Source organism: Amblyomma americanum, chromosome 2 (assembly GCF_052857255.1).
Source record: "Amblyomma americanum isolate KBUSLIRL-KWMA chromosome 2, ASM5285725v1, whole genome shotgun sequence".
NCBI classification, from domain to species: Eukaryota; Metazoa; Arthropoda; class Arachnida; order Ixodida; family Ixodidae; genus Amblyomma; species Amblyomma americanum.
In genome coordinates, this window is record NC_135498.1 from 16,055,177 (window position 1) to 16,083,110 (window position 27,934).

General features: G+C 44.5%; 2 protein-coding genes across 4 annotated transcripts; one reads left to right on the forward strand and one right to left on the reverse strand.

Moving 5' to 3' along the window:
* The first annotated feature begins 5 nt into the window (after positions 1 to 5).
* On the forward strand, positions 6 to 21,185 carry LOC144120661 (uncharacterized). Of its 3 annotated transcripts, none has more exons than XM_077653292.1 (13): positions 6 to 106; positions 1,603 to 1,839; positions 2,290 to 2,567; positions 5,427 to 5,587; positions 6,531 to 6,622; positions 7,980 to 8,093; positions 10,207 to 10,353; positions 10,444 to 10,735; positions 11,680 to 11,897; positions 12,650 to 12,859; positions 13,853 to 14,068; positions 17,618 to 17,769; positions 18,451 to 21,185. In XM_077653292.1, exons 2-13 carry the CDS (start codon positions 1,617 to 1,619, stop codon positions 18,577 to 18,579), a joined length of 2,232 nt encoding a protein of 743 aa, XP_077509418.1. In that variant the 5' UTR covers positions 6 to 106; positions 1,603 to 1,616; the 3' UTR covers positions 18,580 to 21,185. The 3 variants fall into 3 exon arrangements, with proteins under 3 accessions (XP_077509418.1, XP_077509416.1, XP_077509417.1); XM_077653290.1 differs by having other exon boundaries at positions 7 to 106; positions 13,850 to 14,068; XM_077653291.1 differs by having other exon boundaries at positions 12 to 106; positions 1,606 to 1,839; positions 13,850 to 14,068.
* LOC144120664 (uncharacterized) lies at positions 21,070 to 27,888 on the reverse strand. Its single transcript, XM_077653294.1, has 6 exons — positions 27,681 to 27,888; positions 25,172 to 25,221; positions 24,101 to 24,151; positions 22,950 to 22,979; positions 21,343 to 21,405; positions 21,070 to 21,185 (listed from the first exon to the last, which is right to left on the reverse strand). Exons 1-6 carry the CDS (start codon positions 27,802 to 27,804, stop codon positions 21,141 to 21,143), a joined length of 363 nt encoding a protein of 120 aa, XP_077509420.1. The 5' UTR covers positions 27,805 to 27,888; the 3' UTR covers positions 21,070 to 21,140.
* Between the last annotated feature and the right edge of the window lie 46 nt (positions 27,889 to 27,934).

A 27,934-nucleotide genomic window follows, 5' to 3' on the forward strand; every position in this document is an offset into this window, starting at 1 on the left:
GCTCCGGGCGATAGTTTTGAATAGCGGTGCGCTGTCCGTCCGTCTTGCTGTTCTGATCACCAAAGAAACCAAAGTGTGCAAGAAACTAGTTAAGTGTTGCCAACCGGTAAGTGTGGGGTCTATCTAAGCTGACATGTCATTCTATTTATCACAACCTAATCGCAAAGTACAGTTCTGTTCGTTTCCGAAATAAATTGTTTAGAGTCTCACGTCGAATCCGCCCGATGCTTTCGTGACACTGAAGTCGTGAAAAAGCTTAATTCCTTAGCAGCCCAAGCATGCAGCCGCATTCCCAAGGGTGTGCTCTGCCCTTACCTGCGTGTCTGGCGCGACCTACTGATGTAGTATCTCACAATGTCAGACCGCGCCTACTTTCTGTACCTGCTCGTTAATGTATCATCTGAGCTGCAAGTTTGGAATAGCTTGCATTTGCCAACTGTCGCGCGCTTCGAAGTGGGACATAAGGCAACCGTAAACGAGGAGCGGTAATGCGAGTGTGCTGCCCTGCTGCGTCTTCCGAGAGTTGGCATGAAAAGTTGTCACGTGTTGTGTAAGTCATTAAAAGAATGGTGGGGGAGACGGGAGCATGTGCACCCAGTGGCGAATTTATGGGGGAGGGGAGGGGGAGGAGGAGTTATTTTTCAGAATTAAGTTTTATTTCCATCGCACACGCATACATGATTCAACGAGAAAAAAAAAGCATGGAATGCAACTGGCCCCGCCCCTTGTAAACTGAACAGCAAAACTGTAAAGCAGCTCATAACATTAAAGAAATTCAGGACATATCATATTGAGGATAGAAAGGGAAAGAAGAAAAAAAAGCCAGGCGTTTGCCCTGACCAAATGGGATGTGTAATGCATTCTGCAGCATCTGCAGGCTAGGCAGTGCATGACTAAGTTATACCTTCATAGAGTTAAACCTTTAAAGATATAGGTGTTTTACCCCAGGTCAGCAACGTTATATTTATCATGTGCCTATGTCATTTATGGTTAAACATTATTAGAAGCTGCTGCTCATAGAACAGATGTAGCTTTATTATCCTAAATCTGTATATAGAAAAGTAGAATATGATCGAGCATGCAGTGTATGGCTTATTTCAAGCAAATGCAAGGGATTTGTTGTGTGAAACCTGCTACTTTTAAAGTGACTGTGGAATAACCTTGAATTGAATGACAATGGTAAGAGTAAAATGATGTGTTATATGACATGCACATTTGTGACAGAGGCAGCAGCTGCTGACATTTTCTCGGGGTTCCTGATACCTTGCATAATTTAGTACATTGTTAGTGTCAGTGGACAAGGAAGCCTTGTCCGTTGCCCTGAGTGCACTATATATTTTTACAAGATGCAAAACCAGTTAGTTAGTGTGTTAATCTTGTAGCATGTGATCAAGAAAAATACTCCTAATTCTTTTATTGCTAGATATAATACAACTTCAGAGTCTCCCCTTTATCTCCTAGTGACTCCAAAGTCTTCTTTTGTATTTGTCTGCTTAATGCACAATAAGGATTCCATTCAGGTCAACTTCAGCCACCCAAGTGCTTCAGCATGGCATTTGTGCAAGGTATCTTAAGCGGTATACGTCTGGGTTCCTCTTCCAGCAGCAGTGCAAACCATGGCGGACGGGGCGATAAAAGTTGCTGTCAGGGTGCGGCCACCCTTTCCAGAGGAGCAAGCCCAATGCGAGGAAGGCATCATTGAGGTTGTGCCTGAGAGCGCTCAGCTCATTGTGGCCAGTGAGCATGGCTTCAGCTTTGACTACGCATTCGACACAAGCACGACGCAGGAAGACCTCTACGCTTGCTGTGTTTCTGATCTCATAGGGAAGATTACCACTGGTGAGTCGGACATTGTGAATGATGCACAGCGAAGCTACCTTGAATGATTGCTAATTTAATCACAACCAAGAAATTCATTTTTTTTCTTGTGGTGTTGGTTACTTTGGGGATCAAAATTGTAAGTGGAAAAAAGTTTGCAGAATCAGCCTAGTTCGGTAAGCATTAATGGGGGTTCCCCTGTCACAGAACTCATTTAGTTCTACCATGTAGGGAACTTATGGCCTATGGTTTTTGAGAAGGTTTGTTTGTAGGTATGCCTAGGTACTACTGAAACAAGCAGAAGGGCCAGTAGGCAAACACAGTGCATGTTTTTCTACTTGCATTGTTATCACAAGCAGGTGCTCTGCCTGAAGGAAATGTATATTGAGAATTCACATTAGCCCTTTAATGTGCAGTGCTGCCCCAGTTTTGTATTGTCATGGTCTTTAGCACAGACTCTTCTTCACCCAGGCTACAACTGCTGCGTATTGATGTACGGCCAGACAGGCTCTGGCAAGACATACACGATGGGCACCAACTATGGTCAGAGCCAGGTGGCTGCAGCCAACCCTGGCATCATCCCAAGGGCTTTGCGAGACCTGTTCTCATGCCTGTCACAGCAACAGGAAGGCCACTGGACCGTGAGGGTCTCCTTCCTGGAAATCTACAACGAGAGTGTTTTTGACCTCCTGGCGGGTCCCAAGGATCGAGAGGCCATACCCATCCGTGAAGTGGGCAAGGTCATTGTGGTGGGTGGTGCCCTTTCTCCCTGCTCCGCATGATTTCACCCATTTACTACTTGATTGTTCTGAATATCTTGGATATCTGAATATGTGGACCATTGTGTTGCCCATTGTAATGTTCCTTTGGGATGCGAAAATTGCTACAGAGTTTATGCATGTAAAGCTAAAAAGCCTCTTATTATTTTCATAGCACGAGGCCATCTATTTTATGTCCTGGACTCGTGCCAGTGTGCATTAAGATGCGACTGTGTGCAACGTTAAGATCTAGAGTCCCTGTGATGGTGTCTTACACGCGCATCACTGTGTGGTGGAGTCTTACAAGCAACATGATTTTGCATTGTGTGTAAAATTATGGTGTTGTGGAGTCTCATGTGAATGCAGTGAATGCAAAACCTTTAGGGACCAGTTCATTTTAAGCTGTTTTATGGTGCACTTAGGAGTAAAATCGTGACTGCCTCAACATGACAGCGTTGTTTCATAATGGTAATGTTAGTACTGCCTGCATATGTCTTTAAAGCTGTGAGTGGTGCAGCAGCGCCCATATTCCCAGAGCAAGGTAAGAACACGACACTTGTGACAAGTTCTGATTTTCCTGCACTGCCTGAGACGCATCTCAAAGTGGAGCACTTTGCCACCAACTGGTAGCTTGGCACCATTTACTTCAAACAGGGCCCAAGCACTGAGCTGGCCTAAGCCCTCCCCACTTTCAATACATGTGGATGCAGACACTGCCAAAAATCATTTTGCATCATGATATGCCATGAAGTAGTTCAATTATTGCTTTACTTTATTCAGTGATGCAGCCCCGTCAAAAGCAGTGCTTATTCCACTAAGATTTGTTGGTGGTTCATAGAGTCTGAAAGGAGCTAAGCACCCTAGGAAGTATGAGGAGAGGTGGCAGAGAGGGAGGGGTAATGGAAGCGTTACGTGTGTGCAGGATGGGTTCTGTATCTGTCCTGATCTCCGGACATTTGGGACAGTAAGCTGTTTCTAACCACCCAAAGCTGGAGGGCATTAGTGGGGTAAGGGGAGTGTTCATCTGTACTTTGCGCGGAGGATGTGTGCTTGTTTCGTATTAAGTGATGGGCCAGTGGCGTAGCCAGAAATTTTGTTCGGGGGGGGGGGGGGGGGGGGGCTCATGTTGCAGGGCGGCCTCCTCATAGAATTTGTGGAGGAATCAAATGAAAGAATAATAACTACACTGCCATTGACAATGCCATTGTGTATTCGATCGCGCTACACACTGTCTAGACGAGTGAAATATGTTTTTTTATATAAAAGAATGTTTCGTATGTTTTAAAAATCGTGGCAGACATAACTGATACCAATGGTCTCATGTTTTTGCGTATTTATTTAGTAAAGAAAATACCACACGAAGTCTAAAACTATATCAGTACGAAACCAGCAAACCAGTGCATGCTGCTGATGTGAAAAACGTAAAGCACATGAAATGAGCAAACAGAGGACAAACATTTTAATGAATCTTTGTCGTTCAAGAACCTTTAGATTTTTTTACCTATCCAACGGTCATGGAAAAATCTCATTGACGCTGTCCTTCGTTCCAGTGTACTGCGCAGCAGCAGCTGTCACCGGTCATGTATTGCGAGTAATTGCACTGAAATTTTATTCGCAACAGCGAGCACATGTATAAATGAGGAGTTCTGCAAAATATACATTAGAAGTGTGAAGATAAAATGGAGTATTAGAAATGCGAGGATACAACTTGATAAGGGCAAGAAAGTGTTACTGGAAACAAAGTCACTGTATGTATGCACAAAACCTCGCAACAAGATATTTAAATACACGTATGTCTCCATTAAATCTACGTATCTAAGCAAAAGTCACTGTGTACAATGCGTCAAACCAGGCAAATAAACATCTTGCGCAATCGCAGATAGTAAACTTCATGCCGGAAAGACAGACGATCCAGGCAAGAACAAAACTATGATAGCAGAAGTCGCGATATGTACTTGGGCCATGCTGCGGTCGCGACACACCATATGGTTAGAATAGTTGAGGAAAAATGCAGAAATCAATACGAAAGTATGTATTTTTTAACTGCCTGCACGGCGACAATTATTTTGCACCCATAATTACAGAAGGGTATTCCTTTGATTCAAAGGAAAAGTAAAAGCAGGTAGATAAAAAGGAAAGAAAAGGACAAATGAAAGCCACGAATGGTGCCGCAAGTTGAAATAACCAATATCCTAGTGTGTGGGTTGGGAAACACCACGTGGGCAGGGCTTTCAATGAGCAAGGTCAATCAAAATCGGTTATTGATGTCCTCAAAATTTTTGTATTCGCATGGTAATTTTGATTATGATGCTACCTGCTACAACGAACGGCAGAAATTTCTGCGGTATGAACAGTCATACATTTTTGTAATTGCCCGTTTATGCCCGTAATTGACCGTTCGCACCAGAATGTATTTTCTAGTCTGAAAAAGGCATTGTAGGGGACAAAATCCAGAATGTCTTCCGGCGCTGGTGGTTGCTTTGGTCAGCGGTGCATGACAGTTCGAAAAAATTTCGGGGGGGGTGGGGGGTGGGGGGGGAGGGCCTGAAGCTTCATAAGCCGACCCCCTGGCTACGCCCCTGTGATGGGCATGTTTGAAGAAAGACAGTGCAGTTTTGCCTGATATTCTTGCAGTGTTTGGCTATTTACTCTTTGCATATCCACTGTAGGCGACCCTTGGAAGCCTCATTGCACCTATGACATGGTCAAAGCCATGAGCGCAATCTAATGCACATTTGCCCTTTATTGCTGTTCATTGCTCGCTTGTCTCAGTTGTGGGTTCCTGGGCTGTACTGTCGTACTGCGCTTGAAAAGCATGGGAAGTGCTCACACTGCTTGCCCTGTGGCCAGCTCCCAGGGCTGGTTCAGCGGGAGGTAGGAAGCCCCGAGGAGGCACTGCACTGCCTGGAGCAAGGTAGCCGCAACCGGAGCACAGGCGCCACTCTGCTCAACAGCTGCTCCAGCCGCTCGCACGCCATATTCAGTGTCCACCTGCAGGGACAGGTTGAAGGGTGAGGCAGTCGATGCTGTCCTGATCTCTGTTCTTGCCACAAGTGTCAAACATTACTTAGCGGGTTTCATCTGTACCAGTGTGTTAGAGACACAAGCTTCAAATTTTTTTGGCTTTACTGCTGCCTTGCTTAACTTGCAGTTTGTTTTGCACGATAACACATTTAGCATTGCCACTTAATGCTTTGTCTAGTAGAAGTGGGACTCTGCATCCATCCGCGAACCTGGCCCTCAGAAAGTAGTATACTGCCAGCTGGGTAGATGAGAGGGTTAAACTATGCTTGTGCTATGCATTTGCTTGTGCATATGCTTGTTCTACTTGTTCCACCTTCTAATAAGAGGTAGTGATGTTGCTGCACCAGTAGTTGCTGCTTATTCATTTCTCTCAGACAACCAGGTTTAAGAACCCATGTGGACAATCTATGTTCTTGTGTGAAAACGTGTGAGGCTCTTTAAAGTGCTGATGCTAAATGTGGCATTTTTAAGAGGTTATGCTGAAAGACGCAACTTTCACACAAGATCTGAGTGGTGACATGGCAGGAGGAAATACAGAAATACCAGTCTTCTTTAAAGTTACTTAGGCACAGGTCCCACAGTAGCACCCATAGTACATTGTGCAGTGGATTTTCGTTGATTTGAATTAATTTAAATTCAAACAGCCCGTTTACTAAAGTGTCACTTCGGTCCCGTGAACATAAATGACTTAAAAGGGCTCACCTTAATTCAAACTCCACACAATTCAAAACATCTGTGGTCCTCTTGAGTTCGAATTAACAAGATTTGACAGTATATCTAAATGTTTTTTGTGTCTGCATCTAAAAGGGCAAAGCAGCTGCTGCCAGCAAAGCAGACCATATCATGTCAGTATTGAGAGCGATACTATTTTCTGTTGCCATGTGTTTGTTAGGACAGAGCTTGCCTGAATGACCATTACAATTTGTGCAGGACAATGTTTACCTCAAAGCTGCAGCTTGTTGACCTGGCTGGCTCGGAAGCTGTCAAGAGGACACACAGCACTGGAGACCGGAAGAAAGAAGGTAGTGACTAAGGAAGAAGCTTCCCTCTTATTATCGGGCAGAGTGAAGGGAAGGGGTGCCTTTGTACAAAGGTAATGCTGGTATTCAGATGATACTAGTACAGGCAGGTTATTTAACAGACACGGCATAGTAAATTTTGCCTTAGGGATTGTCATATTGGGTCTCAGGGGAAGGGCCTTCTTTCCAAAATTGGCTCAGCTGCTCAATTCCTAGGAGAGCTCTCTTGCAACGGCGTGTTGTCATAAAAGGCCCTGGTGAACGAAACAAACCATTTGAGCAGGTTGTATTTGAAGAAGGAAAATTATTTCAAGACTGCCAATGTCTGCCTGACTCCTGTTCCAAAGCGTCAAGTTTCTGGAAGACACTGAAGAAGCTAGTCTACTGTATCTTCTGGTGTATATGCGACAGAGATGTTTTCAGCTGAGGCACAGTGATGAAACCAGCAATGCGTTGCTGCTCAACTCTGACTGAGGTAAGAAGAGAATGAAAACACCTGCTATTGGTACCACAGCAGAAACATCACAAAGGACATGCAAAGTTTTCTCCGTGAAATTTCATTGTGCCAACCATGCAGTAGTTTTATTGCACTAGATGTGACTTACACAGAGGTGCAAAATTTTCCAGACTAGGAACAGCTGATGAGATTGTGCTACTTAAACAGTTTTGCAACCTACCTATATGCTGTAAGATACGATACTTCCAACTCACTGACCCAGCTAGCTTTGTTGACCGACCTCAAGCTTGGTTGAACTGCATCTTTCCCCTGACTTAACTTAGTGCCACCACCATGTCTTAAATTCTTCCCAGCCCATATATTAACTAAACAAGAAGTTCTAATTTTCTATTCAATTACTGTTGCTCTTCAAGGTCTTTCAACGTAATGTCTAGCGTCAAAACGTGAGAAAATTTAATCCTTAATTGGATTAAATTAAATACACATAAATGTGTGGGCTGGTCTTTTATTGGTGAAACTGTCACCACGCCAGTAGTCAAAAATGTATGAAGTTGCAGGAAACCCAGCTTTTGGTATGAAAAAAATGCAATGCAGTTTCCTTCACATGATTAAACACATAGCTGCCGCGTTATGATGCTCGGCTGCTGACCAAAAACACTCGTGTTCAATCCCGGTCTGCATTTAGCTAATCAATATAAAGGCCATAAAGCTTGAGATCTGTAGCTCCTAGACCTGTCACTGTATTAACTGCTGTTCTGCTATGTTCCAGCCGTAGCTGGTCAGTTACAAGGTCACTGTGCCTATTCTGTGCTATAAATTGCTCTCAGGACAACAAAAGGGGTGTGCAGTTTTTCTGTTTGTCTCATGGCTCTGAAGATATGTTCTGCATGCCACTTTCTGCAGGTGTTTCCATCAACCTTGGTCTCCTAGCTCTGGGGAACGTTATAAATTCTCTGTGCTCAGGGAAGGCGCAGTTCATTTCCTACAGGGACTCTTCACTGACACGCATTCTGAGGGGTGAGTACTGACAGCTGTTCCCAGCCTGCCAAGAAACCCATGTAAGCTGCTATATATCCATCAGAGAGATGCAAGTGAGAAAGGGAGCTTTTACACATAATGACACAGTTGCATTTTAAAGCAAGGAAAAATATACAAATCTTGATGGCGTATATGGTGTTTACTTTGCGTCTTGTGCAAACCCACTGTTATATGAAAGGACACTTTAGCATGGCTACTGAGCTAACTCAGGCATTGCATGATGACACGAGGAAAAGTTTCATACTTGTTTGTCTCAAAACCATTGCCACGAATGCAAAGAAATTGTGCCGGCCAAAGCAGAAGGGCCAGTGAGCTCAAAATAAATTGTATTTTTTGCGGCGCGAGGCACTTTCAGTATGGCTTCGTGTATAGTTGAAACTGTTTATATCATGCTTGGCAAGAAAGAGAGACCTGTAAGCTTGTCGTGGGCATACAATTCAGCACAAAAGTCTTGGAAATAATCAGAAAATTAAAAAAAAGTGACGAGTGCAGTGTTATTATGGACACAACATAGTTAGCCTAGAATACAGCCCTTGTTTCACATTTTACAACAAATGGCTGTGGCCTCATTAGGGCATGCCAGGCTAGGGCATTCATCTCCAGTAAGCCCTGTCCTGTATCAGCTGCAACTATCCTGTCCCCGCAGGTCCCCTACTCTCGTCTCTCATCTCCCCTCCTGGGCTCTCTGCCATCCACTGTTGTGTGTTCCTTCCCTTGGAATCCACCGTCTTACGCTGGTTATCCATTTCTCACATTGCACGTCCTACCCAAAATCATTTCCTCCTCTTGATTTCTGCTAGAATGTCATTACCCGAGTTTGTTGCTGTGACATTATGCCTATCCAGAGGCTTTGCTGCAGTACAGCGGCCAAGTGCCATTTAGGTAACAGGTGCCATGCTACACTCCTTCATTGTTTTAAGTATTCAAAGTGAAAATGACAGCAGAAGAAAGGATTGGGACTGATATTTAAAGTGGCTTGCAGAATGGTTGTACACGATGAAAGTAATATACACATGTGGCTATCTTAAATTATTGTTGTAGCTGTAGAGCAGAGGTGCCTGAGCTTTTCTGCCACATGACCCGTGTATCGTCGTCTTCCTCGTGCTTTTTGCCGGAAAGAGCTTTCTGCCACTGCTACAGTGGCAGCTGCGACCTACTTCGTAGCAGACTGTTTCAGTATACAGTCAGTCACTGTTCTTTTGATGGAAGCATGGTTTGAGGGGCCGTGAATCTGCATGCTTTGTTTTTCATGCTTGTCAGGTGGTAAGAGAGGGAAACCAAGGCATGTAGGGTTCTTCAACAGCTTTTTAATGCTACTGGGATTCCTTAAGGCTTAAAAAGGTTAAGAACTCATGCCCTAAGCTGTTGGAGTCGTGTATAGTTTTGTATGTACATTAATTGTCCTGGAATTCAAGTCTTGAATTTTGTGCAAAAATACAACTGCAGGGAACCAGCAAAGTCATCAAAGGATGACAACCAACGTTATGTAAAATTTTAACAGTGATAACAAACAAAACTTGACAAATGAGCGACAAGGACATACAGCTCTTAAATTTGATGTATTATATTAACATTTTAATAAACTAAGGAAGCACAATCTTGTTTAACAGTGTTATTTAGCCAACTCATTTCAACAGGAAAAAAGGCAGACGCTGACCAAAGAGTGAACAAGGCTTCCGTATGGAAGCTGAGACGTCTGTTTTGACAAAAACCTTTGGTCGGCGTCTGCCTTTTTTTCTGTTGAAATGAGTTACTTACTACCCGACCAGACGAGATTTCGTCAGACCTTAGATTTCATTCAGTTACGTCGGTCGTATGGCCAATCAGTTATAACTCAAATCCGCCAGAGTGAACAAGGCTTCCGTAGGGAAGCCGAAACGTCTGTTTTGACAAAAACCTTTGGTCGGCATCTGCCTTTTTTTCTGTTGAAATGAGTTACTTACTACCCGACCAGACGAGATTTCGTCAGACCATAAATTTCGTTATTTAGCCACTTTGCAATGCAAGGCATATTTAATTGATCAACAAAGAGTTGATCTATGGTTCTCTGTGCATGCCTGAGGACAATGCTTGAAGAATCTCCTCTGCGCAGACTCCCTGAATGGCAGCAGCTTTACGGTGATGATTGCCTGCATCAGCCCAGCCATCTGCAACGTCACGGAGACAGTCAGCACCCTACGTTACGCAGACAGGGCTCGGCAGATCAGGACTAAGCCAACCTTCAACAGACTCCACAAAGGTGATCCATTGTGGCAGTTCATCCCACGCCTTCGTTGCTGTGTGCGGGAAGGAGGTAAACATGCTACCTGTTTTCTCTCTCCGTGTGCAGTGGGCACTCCGTACCGCAGAAACCTGGACATGCCGCCTCCACAGCCCACACCATCTTGCCGCTGGCAGGCAGGGCACCAGACATCTGTGTGCCGCACCTTGGTGCCATCCAAGTCGGTGTGCAACAGCTCCCTAAGGCGCCGACCTGGTGCCTCAGCTCTTCAACTGGAGAGCACTCTGCTGGGGCCTGCCCCTGAGGAGGATGCCGCATCGATGGCCGCTTCCGACGCTGCTTCCTTCATGACGGCTGAGAGCCTGTCGCCCGTGGCCAAACATGCAGCCTTGCCCCTGACGTGAGTTGCTTAATTTTGCTTCAGTTGTTCACTTATTCTAACTTGTTTCAAGTGTTACCTTATTTTGGAGGTCGTGCCCCAGTGTTCGCTCATGAGTAGTTCTTGGCTAGGCATGTGTTGGGGATGTCATGAGCGTTAGTAAGGATTTGCCCAGATGAATTCTGATGGAAGCATTGCTGTGACAAGGGGCAGGTTATATGGCTGATTGTAACTATGAATAACGCTTGTTTTGTGGATACATTAAAGAAAATTTTGCCCAAAAATATTGCACCAGCTTATTTTGATTGTTCATATTTGCATCGTGCCACTATTTTATGCTTGTGCACCTCACTGTTACAACACTGTCGCAACAAGTTCTGCTGTTACAACAATAGGTGGACTTTGAGTGCAAATATCAGTATATTAAAGGGCTGCTGAGAAGGCTGAGCAGCCATGCATGCTAGGATCAACACATTAATGACCTTGACTTACAACACAAGTGCTGCAGGGATTATGATTGTTTGATTGCTTTTCTTTGTTAGAGTGAAATAGGATGACTTCTCAGCAGCACCAAACGTCTGGTTATTGCTCGATTCAGGAAGCATTTTTTTTACAGCTACATTTTATTTTATTTTATTTATTTTGCTCAAATTAAATGCTGTACCTCTTTGTACAATGAACACAATCACTAGTCTTGTCATCAGAATTTTTGATGGTTTATTATTTTCCATAACGAATACACCTCTGCCAACAAATATTATAAATTTTTAGGGCAACGTTATGCAAGTGACTGTGTTTATTTGACCAAGTTGCAGGAACTTGTATAATTATAGGGAAACACTAACATAGCCTCTGAGCGACATCAGCTCCTTGCTCTGACCTTAACTGACATGTAGTTGATCACTGTTCATAGCTGTTGTACGCTGCTGCTCGCATTAAACAGCCACCTGCCGTTACCCCTCCAGGCCACTTGTGGAGCGTCTTTGTGAGCGGCTTGAGCCAACGCTCCGTGATGACATTGGCAAGAAACTGGAAAGTTTCATGGCACAGTCGTACCTGGGCAATGCAACAGCTGTCACTGGGGAGCCCGGACTGACCGACGAGCAGCAAACCCTGGTGGATATGCTGGATACCACCCTACAGCAGCAGAAGCGGAGGACCATGGGCCGCTCACCCCTCCAGGGTACAGAACCAGGGTGACAGCCTGGATCCGATGCTATATCATGGTTTTGATATTTGATTTTACCATTGATTGCTGGTATTGATTTTGCTATCTTTAATAGCACAAGGGCAGCTTGGCCAAAGAGCACAATGGCTTATGTGTTTTGGTCTGTTTGAGGTTAGGTTAAAAATAATTTTTCGAAACATTTCGCACCATAGAAAGCCAAGCACGCGGCCAGGGAAAAGATTTTACCCATTGGGAAAACGATGGGCACCTAACGGCACTGATGATCAGACTGCGCTTATGTAGCATTCGAGGCAGATGCTCAAGCCATGAGTCCACCGCTGTGGTACACACTAATTTTTGTGCTCTATGTTTTATTGATAAAACAAAAAAAAGGGATGCAATAGGCACTAGTGCCATCCTGCCGTCTTTCATCTTCACTTCCTGGACGAAGCTCAAACCCACGGGCAGAATTATAGCTCACTCTTGGAGGGGGCGGTCAAAGGGGGGGTGGAGCAGTCTCATTTGAACCGTGTATTTCTTCGACTGTTGTGCGGCTCACTGTGGTTTTGATAATGTAAAATTTCTTGCTCGAGGATGGAGGTAACCGCCCCCCCTATAAATCTGCTACTGCTTAGATAAAAAAAATCATGAATGACATGAAAATATGCTGGGGAAAGTGGCTTTAATTTGTGGTTGCACCCCTGAGGAATTTCACTTATTAGACTTTGTTTTCTGCTTTTTCCTTCCCTCTCCCTTGCTTTGACCAGATGCCACAAATGCTCCCGATACAGTGAAAAGGAAGAAGCTATCCAACTCCAACTCTGGCTCTGAGAAACGAAGGAGCTCATGGCAGTCATCACCCAATCTTCGTCAGCGCAGTGATTGTGCACGGAAAAGCACTGATGCAGAAAATGAAACTGTCATCTGTGCAGGTCTCCAAGGCACTGCACGTGACAACACACCAAAAAAACTTTCTGGTGGGTCTGAGAGGCATGCTGCAGGCTATGGACAGTTTTTAAAGAGGCCTTATATGAACTCATTCGAGATTGGTTTTTCAGCTTGTCGGTATACCAGGTATATCCAGGTCTCAGAAGAGGAAAAATAAATCTGGGTTCAAATTAGATGTATTGTAAATGCAAGAATGTCTGATGGCCTGCACACACTTTACTACTGTGTGCGTTGTGAGGCTATCATGATGAGCTGGCACATTGGCAGAGGCTTGTAGATTGCACGATATATAACTATACTACTGACAATGTAAAAAAATATGGCCAGGCATAATTAACTTCAGAAAGTGTACACAGCGTCATCAGGGTTTTCATTCATTCAGCCAAGAAAATTACCAGGGTTCAGTAAATAGCAAACTCAAATGAGGCCATATTTTCAGATTTAAAAATCAATTGCTTTAGATTGATGTTTGGTGCTAGAATTCAAAACACAAACATCACAAGGAAAACAGTAAAAAAAAAAAAGTCCCCAGTGGTGTTTTTTACAAATGGCTGCTGTTTTGTGACTACTTGATGTGGATCCTCACTTGGCAGTCTCACTGTTCTGCGAGCTTTTTACATACCAAAACTGGCACAAAAAGGTTGGAAATAAGAAAGAGTAGAACTTTACTTTCACTAGCTGGTGACCAGCCTACCACAACAAGCTTGCTAGTCTCATCTCTCTCTCTCTTTTTTTTTTTAACTTTCAGCCGCCTTAGTCTATGTTTGCCTTCCTTTGGAATCCACTCTGTTACACTAAAATATCTGTTCTCCGCATTACACTTGATCCAAAAACGCACATGATCGGAAATCTTGGGGTTTCACAGTACATAGTGAAAAGCGGCAAACTCAATGTGTGCATTTGGTTGAACAGCTTTGCAGCAGGCATCTTTATTTCCACACACACAGGCTGCTCAGGGCATTGTTGACAGTTCAGTTTTGTGCCTTGCATCTAGATTTGGGCCTTGTCTCTTGTTCCAGAAGCTGATGGCCATGCATCTCCTGTGACCACTCAAGGTGGGAGAAAACAGTTGCAGAGACTGACCACCTTTGTGGCTCCTAAGACGCCAACATCATGCATTGCCACTCGGACACGGCGCAGAACAACCGTATTCCACCAGGCGCCTATAATAGAAATGACACCGGTGGCGAGGACATTGCGGAAGGCAATGCGTGGGCGCAGGAGCTGTGCAACTTGTCGTAAGCGCATTACTTCTGCATATAGTTTCATGTGCTTCTGTGTCATGAGCCATGCATGCCATTCATGTGTGGCACAGCACTGAGTGCACCTTGGCAAGGAATATGAATTTGAATTAGTTTCCTATTGCAGTTGAGTCTGAACAATTTGAAATCAAAGAGGATAAAAATTTTCTTCAAATTATGTAATGAGCAAACTCAGCTGCGGCAATACTACTCTGTATACAAAGTACAACAAGCAGAGGGTCTCATACCATTCCGTCCAAGACAAATGAGACAAAAGGCAGCCTGCATCGCCTGATTTTTCTTTTTTTTCCAAAAAGTGTTGCCGCACAAATTTTGAACACCTGTTTGGCTTTTGAAAGCAAGTTCTTGATGATTTGAACCTCATTCTAATAGCATGTACAATAAAAAGTTTGGATTTTACGGGGAGTGACCACTTTATTAATTAACTGAAATGGTTTTGAGCTAGGGGCTTGGTTACCTTCAATTGAAAGAGAAGTTGCAAAATTGAATTCTCACTTTTCAGTTATTCCATGCAGTGACTCTGTGTTGTGTCAGCACCATTAGGCTGCTACTGCGACATCCGGCCACCTGGGAGCAAGCAATCAATTTTAAAATGCTGCCAATGTCTGAAGTTTATGGCAGTCACTGATGGTTTTCGGAAAGAAAAAAATAAGGCTTAAGCTTTATAGCGTGATCATAGTAAGAATTACATTGAGTTTTTTGTTACCCGAGCTTAATACAACGTTCAGTTATTTACAGCTGAATTCCAAACTTCCCGTGAAAAACATGATTTGCACAAACTGATTTAGAAATGAGGCAGCATGTAACTACTGTGCCTTTGAGTTTCACAGAGTAGAGGAGAGTGGCCGGGGTTCACATTTTGCAAAATATATAAGTGAGCCAAAACACACTCTTTAAAAGAGGTTTGTACTAGTGCTTTGCATTTGGTCTGGTGAAAGTTGCAAGATGATCGATGATGTCACTATCGCCAAGTTCATGCTACTTTGGACTAAGTGTTTCAATCTGTCCATCATGCATTCATTGTCTGTCGAGTGCCTGCAAGGTGGTCTTGTCAATTTGGCTTGAGTTAGTCTCTTTGTTGTGGCTTAACTCCTCTAAAAATGAAGCTTCGTACCATAACTGTTAGTTTTTCTTGGGAAAGCCAATGTTATTACATAACCAACACCTTAGTACAATAATTGCAGCTGGCCCATACAAAAAGTAAACAAAAGATAGGTTTACTGACAGGTCACACAATCTTTGAAAAAGCTGATTAAAGTCATTGCGTCGCAGTTCTGCATGATATAAGGACACTGAGGGCAACTCTGGGCAGTTGTTATTCTCAGTAAAATTCAAATGTATGGCTCTTTGTGGTTTTGTTGTTGTTTGTTTAGTAGCAAAAGACATTATGTTGAGATGCTGGATTTAGAAGTGAACTGTTTTGTTTTTTTCCTGCCATTCGATTCAAAGTTCAAGCTCATGACGACAAGACAAGACCAAATGGAATCGGGGATCCCTATTTGGAAGTGAATGGCTATGCAGCCTAGCCCTGGGGATCAACGGTTAAAAAGTTCTTGTAGTCAAGAGTTCGACGGAAATCCGTCTGGTCAGGCATGGTGATGCAATGAAGTGAAGTAGCAGTCACTGACCATAGTCGAAAAAAGAAAGACGTTTCGAAACCCGTACGGGTTTCTTGTTCACAGTGAGCAGGACAAGAGCGGTGGCGAATTTATATCCGGAGAATGTGACGTAAAGATCGGGCGTAGATGCCTGGCATGGGGCCAGCGTTCTTGTTTAATGTTGCTTGTGATGTTTGGATGAATAGCGATTCCAGCAGAAGGCGCGTCGTCAGGTTTCTTTCCTTAGATAAGATGGAGGCATTGCCCCAGTCAATCTGGTGGCCAGTGTCGTGTGCATGACCCGCCAGCGCATTTGTGGCATGCTTTTTGTTTTTTACATCACGTTGGTGGTCCTTTATGCGTCTTGAGAACTTCCCTGTCTCACCGATGTAGGCATGATTGCAGTTCAGGCATGGTATTTTGTAGACGACTCCTGGAAACTGCTCATTTGGTAGTCGGTCTTTCACATTCATTAGCTGATTCCGCAGCTTGCTGACAGGCATGTGGGCCACGCGTAAGTCGTATTTTGAGAACACACGAGACAACGCTTCGCTGATACCAGGCATGTATGGAATGCCTGCTCGTGTTCGATACGTCCTACAATCAGTGGTAGCTGGATGTGCAGCTCGTTCTTGTAGCTTTGATATGAAGCGGCTCGGATAACCGTTGGCTGACAGTTCTTCGTGCACTCTTTTTAACTCCTTTTCTTGATCTTCTCGGCTTTTGCAGACACGTGTCGCACGTTTGGTCAGTGATGTGACGACGGAGGCTTTGTGCGCAACTGGATGATTGGAATGAAAATTTAGGTACTGGGCTGTGTGCGTAGGCTTTCTGTACACAGAGAACGAAAGGCGATTGTCCCTCCGCTCGACCAGGACATCCATTCTGTCATTCAGTTCTGTCATTGCAGTTTCCTTGCAAAAACTGTCAGTGGCAGCAATACCTGCATTTCATTTACATACCTTTTATAGCTTACGAAAACTTTGTTTTCAGTGAAAATAACCTCGTTTTCATTGGGACGTGCTGATAAGCATGTACAGGCCAGTCAATTTTTTTCTGAGTGTCCGTTTAAAGTTTTTTTTACCATGGTCATTTGCGGCACTTTAAAATGGCATGTCACTATATAGAAGTATAATGCCTTCTTTTGATTTTGAAGCTAAAGAACTTCAACAAGGTTATCTATGTGGCATGCTAAAAGGGAAAGTAGGCAAGGACCACTTTTGCCTGGTAAGCTCCTCCAAGAAAACCTAGAGACAATCCCCACCTGGACTGAACAGACTCTCAGTTTATAAACACTGCAAAACACCATGCTGTCGGGCAGCGCTTGCAAAACATTCGTCCATAGATGCTAATTCGAAACTGGCACACTTTTGATAGCTTCTTCAGTATGCATTTGCAAGCTTGTTTCTCTAGTCGCAAAATCTAAAACATGCTATTTTTGTACCAAAATTAAAACTACCCTTCTAGACGTATCAAGCTAATCTAAGGTAAAAGCACTATTTTCTGCCTTGCACTTTCATTTTGAAGCTGTGTTGGAGAGCAAGAAAGTTCTTGCAATGAAAAGCGCTGTAAGGCCCTGTTATCTTACCTCTCACTCTTATCTTCTTATCTCTTATCTTATCTGCGCAGTATTATGAAGAAAACCTCTCAGTACTGAAAGCAAAGTATGGATAGGCAGGTTTTTTTAGTTCACAGATTGAGCTACGCTTCCTATCTGTTTTGTTCATGTTTCCTAAGAGCCGTTTGTTGCGACATTTTGCAACTGCAGAAGCTGGAGAGTTCTGTGGAGCCTGAGCTTTTTATCAAGCGTTTCTCAAAGCTTTTAATTTCGACTCCTTTTTTTTAACAAAGGTGATAAATAAACTTCAAGTGTCAGCATAAGTTGCCAATGTGTGTTTTCCCAAGAAAGGCTTGTGCTTTCATGCAGGCGTTGCAGACCGCAAACACCAAGCACAACTTTCCCAGGAGACACCTGGAAGAGCACAGCTTACACACAACAAAAATGTGCTCAAGCTGCTGAACACGGCACCCGAGAAGGACCTACGGCTGCTGGCAAAAGTTGGCCCCAAGAAGGCACGGGTAGGCCGCAGTTGGTGCATGCTGCTTTTAGTATCAAAACAGCATGCCTGATTGGCCATTATCTGCAGTCAAATTACTCAAATCGTCCTTACAAACTATGCTACAACAGGATAATTTCTAGCGGCAAATGCTTTGTCTCTGATGACAGTAGTTACACGGTATGAACTAGTAAGACCATCGAGGAGCACAGCTAATACGGTTAACCTATATCGGCATCACCTTCACTACGGCCATGGGCTGGCTTCCTAAGAAGCTAGGGTGAAATCAGGTGCAGTGGCACGTGCCAATCTGAAAGAATTCGTTCTAATATCGTCAAATTTAAATACCCTTTCTTCTAAAAATCAACAGCAAAAGTTTACAGGATGTAGCTGCGCAAAAAAAGTTATTTCAGCAGTCATGCAAGCCAGTCTCCTGAAATGTCTGCAGGTATGAGAGGTCTTGTATGCCCCGTCTTCTGATTGACTAGGCGACTGAGTTGCATGGAAGTGCTAGAGTAAATTTGTTCCCAAGCACATGAATCCCATAAACTCTAGCTGGCAACTATACATACATAACCCGACGGTTAAGCATTAAATAAACAAATGCAGCATGCTTAGCAACTTGAACCTGTCATGCATTTGCATGAGCATTGCATTTAGAATAATGCAGCATGTTTTATGTTTCTGTTTGTTTCCACTGCAGATGCTGTACCTGCACAGGACTCTCCGTGGAAATTTTGAGAACTTTGAGGACCTTAAGAAGGTTGAAGGCTTGGGAGGCACTGCTTTCTTTCAAGCTTTCATGTCTGCAAATATTTTGACAAAACAATGAGGAGACTCCTTGGGAGCCGCAAGCTCTTGCCACAGCTGTGCTTTTGTACAATGCACCATCTTGCAAAATATCATCATCATCATCATACCCTTTTTCGATAAAGCAATTGTGGCTAAAGCAAGCTGTAAGGCTTGATAATATATGTTCTGTCCACAACTCTCAAAATGTCAGCCAGCTCAAGCTAAGGTTTTGCCACGAGAAAATACTGTGACAGGTGCAAGCTAAATTCAGGTGTAAAACTTGATGAAAAATAATGTGGTGCCATGATTCAGTGGCAAAGGTTTCATTTTAGACGATGGAAAGTTGCGCCATTCATGGTGTCACTTTTTTATGGTACTTTGTAAGTAGTTACATGAACTGCATTGCGAGAATTTGTCATGTATTTCACTCATTATGCCGAAGTTAGACCAAAGACTGCAATAGATTTGTTCTACACTAACATTTTATATAATTCATGTGCTAAAAGTGAACTGTAGACCACAGTTTGTTTTCGTGAGCTAAAACTGTATACCATTTAGCTTTTTAGTGTACAATTTTCATTTCATTTTACTTTAATTCACTTATCTATTACTTTTATTCGATTGAATGTACTGACAAATAAGGGTGCCAAGGCAACAGCACTAATGCCAAGTAATGGATTCACGACATACCCTCGAACACCTCTTACTTTGCAACTTCTACTTGCTGCTTGCCTTTTGTTTGTTTTTTGCTTTCACTCAGTTACATTATGCTTGCCTTTTATTCGTCGTTTACTTTCACTGACTTACAATATAGAATGCAAGTTTTTTACCTCTTCCTTACACATTACGCTATCATACTTCATTCACTATGAGTAAACTCAAGTGTAGTGTTTTGTGTTTGAAATTGTGTGTCACCTGCAGTGCAGCTGCAAGAGGCGTTTTAAATAAAGCGTGGTATCTTAGCTGCACATGCCTCTCCAGTTCTTGTTACTGCAAAGATAACTTGAGTTGAACCATGGCATGTCGCCATAACTTATTCATTTTGTAGTGTATTGAATATTATATTCAACAACATATCAAATAACTGCTGTGGGGAAATGAAGGAACATCCATAGTCATGGACAAAAGCTTCAGAGATGCGGGATGGCGGAAAAATATTTCTTTGGCCACAAACGTCAGGCAAACTATAATGAACTGAAGAGCCTGCGAAGCTTGTTGGCACATGCATCGTCAGCTTGAAGAAATGTCAGCCCATTCTGTAGCGAGGCAACGCCAGGCTGAATATTTTTCTGTGAACCTGCATCCCCTAAACTTCTGTTCGCGACTATTCTCTGCACAGTTTTTGAAATGTTGTTTTCATTAGTTACCCATGTACATTCAGCTACGTCGTTCCATTCAATAGTTGAGCTAATGGTGCCTATTTTTGCCCTACTGTGGAAACTTTTTTGTTGCCCCATGTTCTCGGAGTAGAATTGGATGAGCGCACTGTGTGCAAAGAAGGCTCCCATCATTGAAAGGAACTGCCGTTAGTGTTTTGGCAGTTGTAAGTGCATGTCTTTGTGCATAAATACAGTTCATCTGGGGATATATTATGTAACGGTTGATTTCGTTTTCATGCCAATGGGTTGTCGAAAGAAACAGGACACACAACTAAACCATAGGGTTGTCCCGAAATGGGTTATGAGGCACAGTAGTGGAGAGCTCCGGATTAATTTAGGCCACATGCGGTTGCAGAGTTTTTGAAATGTTGCAGCTACGTCACTCTGATGCGGCTGCTCACTGGGTGAGCAAATGTTTATTTTTGCCCTGCTGAGAAAGCCTTATCCTAGCAGGCCCTTGGAAGAGAAGTAGATTACGATGAGAGCATGGTGTACAAGGACAAATGCAAAGGAGAAGTCGCATGAGTCTTATCAATCGGCAACTGTAACTGCCTTTGTAAGCTTATACATATGAAGAAAGCCAACAGTCACTGAAACCGAGAAGCATAGGGGAATTTTAAAAAAAAATTTGTGGCATTGATCAATAGGCAGTGTAATCATTTTTTATCTGACATATAATTAGTTAGAATGTTTTCCAACAAAGGCTTCTTGGGCATCAGCACATTGCTCGCTGGGCTGTTGTCTATACTCTGCGCTAGTGTAGTGGAAGCAGCAGTGGAACCGGTTTCCAACAGCCCAGAGAGGGGGCGCTTCGACACCCTCTTGGTCGGATGGAAAGGTCTATACAGTAGAAAAAATAGGTAGTAGAATAAACAACCGCATGCCACCAGTAGGATTTGAGCTTGCTATCTCCCTTTTCTAAAAGGGGATGCGCTAGAGGATAGCTTATTCCGTTTTTACTTCCATATACTAGACTTATTCGTGTTTAGAGCATCTGTGACATGTGGCCGCACGTGTGATGTGCACGTATACCTTACGCCCCACTCCCAAAATTACGAAACACTTTGACTGGCAGCAGCATTTCACATCACTCTAAACGTCCAGTGAATTCTCCAATAATGTTTGTTGTCGTTTTCAAGAATGAGAGACAGTGGTAGTGCGACCCATTTATTGCAGAGAACTTGGGCACGACGGCCTCTATCAGTGATGGCGCTAGACGGCTCTATGCCTTGCCCACGAACTTGGCCGCTTCGCGACCAACGCATACCTGGGAAGAAAAGCAAGTAAGGCAGTGCGTACACACACTGAGAAGTCATGCGGCAACTGTGAGTAACGATAATGTTCGATAGGTTGACTAGGAAATAACGTGCAGTTATTTGCAACAGCTCGTGTCGACGGCTGACCATTTGTATAAAAACACTCACAATAAATGCATTCCACTTGGACCTGATGCCCTGCGCGATTTCGGTACTGGGTGCAACGCGGTCCTGCAATGACAAAAAGCAGAAACTCAAATCAATGTTATGCGCTGTATCCCATCCACGCGGTGGATACTCACGCTAAGTTTAGTTACAGTGAGCAGCATTTTGTAATATGTTGTTCCCGAGGTTTAACGTCTCGAAGCCACAAATCGACTATGAGGGACGCTGTGTGGAGACCTCCACATCATATTCCATGGTCTGAAGCAACTTAAGAATCAGTGAAATAAACAGCGCGAACTGAGGCAGGGGCAAAAGGAAGAAACACATGAACTAGAGCCGATTTTCAACTAAACTTTAGCCGTTTGGACAGTAGAAATAAATAATCAGCATATGGCTCCAAACAACTGATAAACATGCTGTTTTTATCTGAATGGCATACCAAGCACCCAAGCTTCTTTTCTAGCATAAGAGTTGGCACACTGATGTTATTGAATTGGGTTCTCAGACAAAACTTTAGCGCGTTTTAGCATAACGTATGCCGCGAATGAGTATGAGGAGATGACTCTGAGGAGTCTGGTGCGTCCTTGCCAATTATGCGGTAGCAGAATACCGTAACGCTATGCAAAAGCTCTCTTTTATTTTGTACAGAAGTGGACATAAACAGCGGTCGGAGTTAAGCATGCAGTCGTCGGAAATCGAAAGTTAGCCTGAGGCGTACACATATAGGCAGGTCGAGACCAATGCGAATGGTGTGGACAACAGCATTATTGCAGGAGGAGTAGGCTAATGAGTATCTAGGAGACAATGGCGACAGAGCAGCAATGTAAGGATGTATGATATCTACACGGCTATGTAGTGTGCTAGCAACGCTTATTACAGGGGTGGATTAAAAGGGAGGGCATTGTAGAAAGCGACCTTCCCCACTCAAGCAAGAAACACTGCATGGAAAAATGGAAGAAAAGTAAAAAAATGCAGGGCGCACATAGAACCACCCTAGCTTCCACCCTAACTGCCAACTCCAAAAGTGGCCCATAAATTTGCATCTACAGTCGCACTATTAGTGTAACCTTTACCAACAGAACTCAAGGGAGAGGCTTTGAAATGATGGCATCGCACCCTGTGTGATCAGATGAAGCAGTATACCTTCGGGAGTATCCGAAAAATCGACGATTTCTAGTCCCGCAGCATACCTTCTGGGGACGTCCCATGGATGTGTCATCTGGGACTTTCTCCACAACAGGTCCACTGGATGTCTTCTCTGGCTATATTTGTGCACTCTGAGTGCAGCTGCAGCCCATGCATTTCACGCTGACAATGAGAGAACGCTCACTGGACATCATTCTTCGAGAAAACTTAATAGCTATATCAGTGCAGGTACTCCCTGTTGGGCGTACAGCACGCGTGGAGCCAGACAAGTTTAAAAGGGGTGCCCCTTTCCCTCAGGAAGAATTTTTTTTTTATTGAACAACTTATTGACTTTTTAAGCAATCTTCTTCTCCAACCACTCCCCTTCCAAGCGTTATCCATAAATCAACCTCTGCGTGAAATTACTAGCATAAACGCTGCATAGCCCGCTCGGATATAAATGGCATTCTGTGTGTCATACTTACAATGTACTCCAGGAAGTCAATGTGCTCGTTCTGCAAAACAAGACAAATAAAGGCAAAAATTAAGAGGTATATCTAGGCTTAAAAGAAGCCCAATGCACCCTCAGCCACTTTCGAGCATGAAAAAGAATTTTTTTCAATTGGCTTCTGAAGGAAGGAGATGATGCAGTAACTGTCTCATTTATATATGTGGACACCCGAACCGCCCCGTAATGGAAGGGATAAAGGATGGAGTGAAAGCAGAAAGGAAGAAAGAGGTTCCGTAGTGGAGGGCTCCGGAGTAATTTCGACCACCTGGGCCTCTTTCATTTCATTTCTCCATTCTGCCTGCTATCCTTTATTTCCGCTGCCCCAGCTCAGGTACTTCAGTATCGATGGCAGATGCCGGGGCTAGGAAAAATCTTTTCTTTCCTTTTTATTATTATTTTAATAAAAACCACTTACTACTACTACATCTTTAACGTGCACTGACATCGCACAGCAGACGGGCGCCTTTGTATTTCGCCTTCATCGAAACGCGGCCGGGCTCGAACACGGGAATTTCGGCTCAGTAGCCGAGCGCCCTAACCACTGAGCCACCGCGGTGGGTCGTAGTGGAGGGCAAAAAAATTTTTTTTTCGTAGTGGAGGAAAAAACTTTTTTTCGCCTCCAGGGGGAAGTGAAAGAGGGAAGATGGCGTCCCACTACTATGGCGCCTCTCTCTCGAGAGACGCCATAGTAGTGGGTTTCCTTTTGCTTACAGTTGGGTGGGCTAAAAGCGTGCCTTATGCTTTTTACGTATAGTGCGCTTCGAGGGAATATGCGAGTTGCAAGTTTCAAGGTTGCAATCTTCGGCTACTGATCCGGAGTTCCCGGGTTCGAACCAGAACGCGGCGGCTGCGTTTCGATGGCGGCGAAACGCTAAGGCGCCCGTGCGCTGTGCGATGTCAGTGCACGTTAAAGATCCGCAGGTGGTCGAAATTATTCCGGAGTCCTCCACTACGGGCACCTCTTTTTTTCTTTTATCTTTCACTCCCTCCTTTATCCCTTCCCTTACGGCGTCGTTCAGGTATCCAACGATATATGAGACAGATACTGCGCCATTTCTTTCCCCTCCAAAAAAAAACAAACAATTATTATCAATTTTAACCTTTTGCAGGCGGGAGAATACTCACCACGTTCTGGGACCCCACTTCTTGGGTCGCTCGCTGACGGACGGAGATAACCTGCAATGCAACACACGTGGTCACGGCTTTGACTGTAACGACGAGCGCCTCCCCCCCCCCCCCCCCCCAAAAAAAAAATTGACAGTGGCTTAGCTCGGCTATGCCAAGATATACGTAGCAAAAGGTAAGGCATAACTTGGTTAACCTTGTTTAATCTTGACTGCAAGTCCAGGTTAGTCTGGTTGTCTGGCTAGCTTGCCGTCACGCGGTTGGTCACGTGACCAGTCACGTGGTGCGGTGCGACCACGTTGGGAATGCAAGCACGGCAAAACTGCGAGTTCGTGGCCAATGCAGCTTTCGATACAAAAGATCGAGACGACCGCCCATGCATGCAATGAGCTGGTCCACAAGCTCTCCCGCGAAACTCTTGTCCGAGCGCCTGCGATCACCTGGTCAAACCCTCCGGCCTGTGACGAGGCTCAGACTCATATTATCCGCAGGTTTCACACCAACACCGTCAGCTCGCTTCCACCTCTTTTGCATGCGGTCTGATCCCTCCTGCTCAAATGGCCCCCACCCTATGCCAGTCTGGAGCACTGTCTCAGTGTCCAGTAGTACTCCGAACTCCCGTCTTCACCTCTACCCCCTCCCGTCCTACCTCGGGCGTCGGACCAGCTGGACGACTTTTGATCGCGTAATACGTCGCTTTTATAAGGTGCTTTCCTTTCTCTCTCCTGGCTAACTGCAGGTTGCTTTCATTAATAAAATATCTAGGAAGCTGCTGAATGTGGGCGACTGCCATGCGGTCACGGCGGAACCCCGTTAAACGATTTCCAGCACGCTGCGTTGGGTGGCAATCGGAAACTCTTAATTACGGGCAAAGATGAATGTCTCACTCGTGCACCAAATTACAAACGCTATTGTAAGCACCTGTTTTCTTCCTCGAGTTGTTACTGATGTGACCTTTGGATTGAACCTTTTGTGGTTCAAGGCCACTTTGTTCGCTTTCTGCGCTCATGGAGCGAGCTGCTGCGTACGCAACGGTACATAAAAAAAAATATTAAAGACCATCACACTTACAGTTTGAATTTCTTCCGCGGTCAGCTGAGCTTCTTGAAAGCATGTTTGTTCTGAAATGTAAATTATATGTATATGTAGAGACGCTAAATCAAATTTTGTAACGTCACAGGAAGCATATACTATATGAAAAACAAATAACAATCAGTGGCAGGGTATATGCTCGGAATTAAACGATGGGCGCAGCTGAAAGGAATATGTGATCCAAGCTTCCGTTTTCTGCACGCTATGATCACAAACGTATTTACACTACCTGTATAATTATAAGGAAGCTCTGCCCTCGTGTCCCTAGACAGGCATTAAAGGAGAAGTGTGAAAAAAAAAGTATTCATTTCCAGTTTTAATTATTCGAGCAGCCGACAAAAGTCTAATTCATAAGTGCTAATGAATAACCCTGTCAAATCAGCATTCTTATGCAGGGTGGATCCTATATACATGCGAGCTATGTATAGTCAGGTTAAATAAGAGCGCTTGGGTTAAGAGTCTTGCAGAGGGGAGTATTTTTGTTGGGATCCGTCAGTCATCTTCAGGACACCTGAGTCACTCCAGGATAGCGTCCCGGTAGTCAAGAAATAACTTTACCTTTGCAGAATATGTCCCTCCGCTATTAAATCTATTAACATCATGGCACGTGACGTGAGGCAAAACCAGTCGAGAGGGATATCTACATGAAAGGCAGCCTCCTAAAATGAGGACTGTCCTAAACACCTACGTCATCAAATGTTTTCCCTTTTTTGCAACGTGAGGAAACCTGCAGCCGAATAAATCATCGAGTGCGAATGTTTTTATTTCTGCCTTATCGCATTATTAATTCCTCAGTAAGTGACCAGCACGCTGAACTGGCGACATGATTTCAAGGATTCTCGAGTTCATCACGCAGGTGGACCTCTTAATTGGTTTCAGCAAAAGCTGCCGGATCCTTTCCTGCTCCAAAACCAGATTTCATAACGGAAGCAGCTTTACCACTGCACAGGCATAGAGAAGCCAGAATAGCATACTGACCAAAGACTGACTCCTACTCAATTAATAACTGTTTATTTTTGGGGGGGAGAGGAAATGGCGCAGTATGTCTCATATATCGTTGGACACCTGAACCGCGCCGTTAGTGAAGGGATAAAGGAGGGAGTGAAAGAAGAAAGTAAGAAATAGGTGCCGTAGTGGAGGGCTCCGGAATAATTTCGACCACCTGGGGACCTTTAACGTGCACTGACATCGCACAGCACACGGGTGTCTTAGCGTTTTTCCTCCATAAAAACGCAGCCGCCGCGGACGTTATAGATAATAATAATAACGTTAAAGATTCCCATGTGGTCGAAATTGTTCCGGAGCCATCCACTACGCCACCTCTTCCTTTCTTATTTGACTCCCTTCTTTATCCCTTCCCTTACGGCGTGGTTCAGGAGTCCGCCGATATATGTGAGACAGTTACTGCGCCATTTCATTTCCTCAAGAAGCAGTTTTCATTATGGAGTGAGCCACATTGCCCGCGTGCTCTAAATGGTTTAAACGCCATAGACGCACGAACGGCTCCCTACGGCTCTCGTCCCATGACGTAAACAAAAAGAAAATTTATCGCTGCACGTGTGAATACCAACACTTATCAGTCAGACACGCTTCCGATAACTTTCCACCGACCTCGGCGAGCAGGGGACAATATGCTTTGCATGTCGGTGCTCCTCGGGAGCGTTTTGGATCGGAAAAATTGAAAACTGGTTTTTGGGAAAAGGAAACGGCACAATATCTGTCGCACATCTCGGCGGACACCTGAACCGCGCCGTAAGGGAAGGGGTAAGGGAGGGACTAAGAGAATGAAGGTGCCGTAGTGGAAGGCTCCGGAATAATTTCGACCACCTGGGGATCTGTAACGTGCACTGACATCGCACAGCACTCGGGCGCCTTTGCGTTTCGTCTCCATTAAGATGCAGTCGCCGCGGTTGGGATCGAACCCGGGAACTCCGGCTGAGTCGCCGAGTGCCCTAACCACTGGGCCACCGCGGCGGGTGGAGTGGAGCCGCACTTTGCATGATGGCGTGAGGAGCGCCCTTTGCTCGAAAATGCAAGTTCTCTGTCAAAAATTTTGTACGTATACGAGTACTACAGATTATCTTGCTGCCGCGCGGGAAAGCGCGCTGCACTATGCGCGAGCAATATGGGGTGAATCGAAGCAGTGACCACGGTTCCATAAAACGTAGTTGACCCCGCATGCATAAGGGCGTCTATATCCTTTTCTCCTCAAACAGAACCCTTCACAAAAAGACACGCCCACAACGTGACGCTGCCTCCAGCCGAATATGCATGCGTAACGTACCCAATATATATACTACACCACATAAATGCTGATGCTATTCGGGCAGTGCTTTTCGCATTTAATTAGCTACCGACTTCGTTGCTTATCGAATATTTCGTTTACTACCTTTTCTCTTTTTTTTTCGTTTAAAACCACTTCTTCGGGTCCCCGCCTTCTCTTATGGATCGCAAAGGCAAATGAATCGCTGCAGGGACAGCCACTCACCCATCTGTTCGAAACGTCTGGCGACGTCTCCGGGTCCATGTAGCGAAGAGCCCGCTTCATCTGACGCCACAGAGAGGCCCGCCAGAAGGGCGACCGTGGAGCACAACGCGATCACGCTGACCATCTTGACTATACCGACGGGAGACGGTGTAACTCGCACTTGATGTCTGGACAACGCTGGAGACGCTACAGTGGCTATAGCCTTTCCACAGCCGCTTATATATACGCGTACGTCGAGTGCAGGCTCTACGCTT

What these genes read in the sequence shown, in the direction of transcription:
- LOC144120661 (XM_077653290.1), top strand. Translation starts at nt 1,617, where the DNA reads ATGGCGGACGGGGCGATAAAAGTTGCTGTCAGGGTGCGGCCACCCTTT. An exon ending in AAGTGGGCAAGGTCATTGTG is followed by an intron (nt 2,568 to 5,426) that starts GTGGGTGGTGCC and finishes CCCTGTGGCCAG; the next exon opens with CTCCCAGGGCTGGTTCAGCG. An exon ending in CATGCAGCCTTGCCCCTGAC is followed by an intron (nt 10,736 to 11,679) that starts GTGAGTTGCTTA and finishes TTACCCCTCCAG; the next exon opens with GCCACTTGTGGAGCGTCTTT.
- LOC144120664 (XM_077653294.1), bottom strand. Translation starts at nt 27,804, where the DNA reads ATGGTCAGCGTGATCGCGTTGTGCTCCACGGTCGCCCTTCTGGCGGGC. An exon ending in CAGACGTTTCGAACAGATGG is followed by an intron (nt 25,222 to 27,680) that starts GTGAGTGGCTGT and finishes TTTACATTTCAG; the next exon opens with AACAAACATGCTTTCAAGAA. An exon ending in CCAAGTGGAATGCATTTATT is followed by an intron (nt 21,186 to 21,342) that starts GTGAGTGTTTTT and finishes TTTTCTTCCCAG; the next exon opens with GTATGCGTTGGTCGCGAAGC.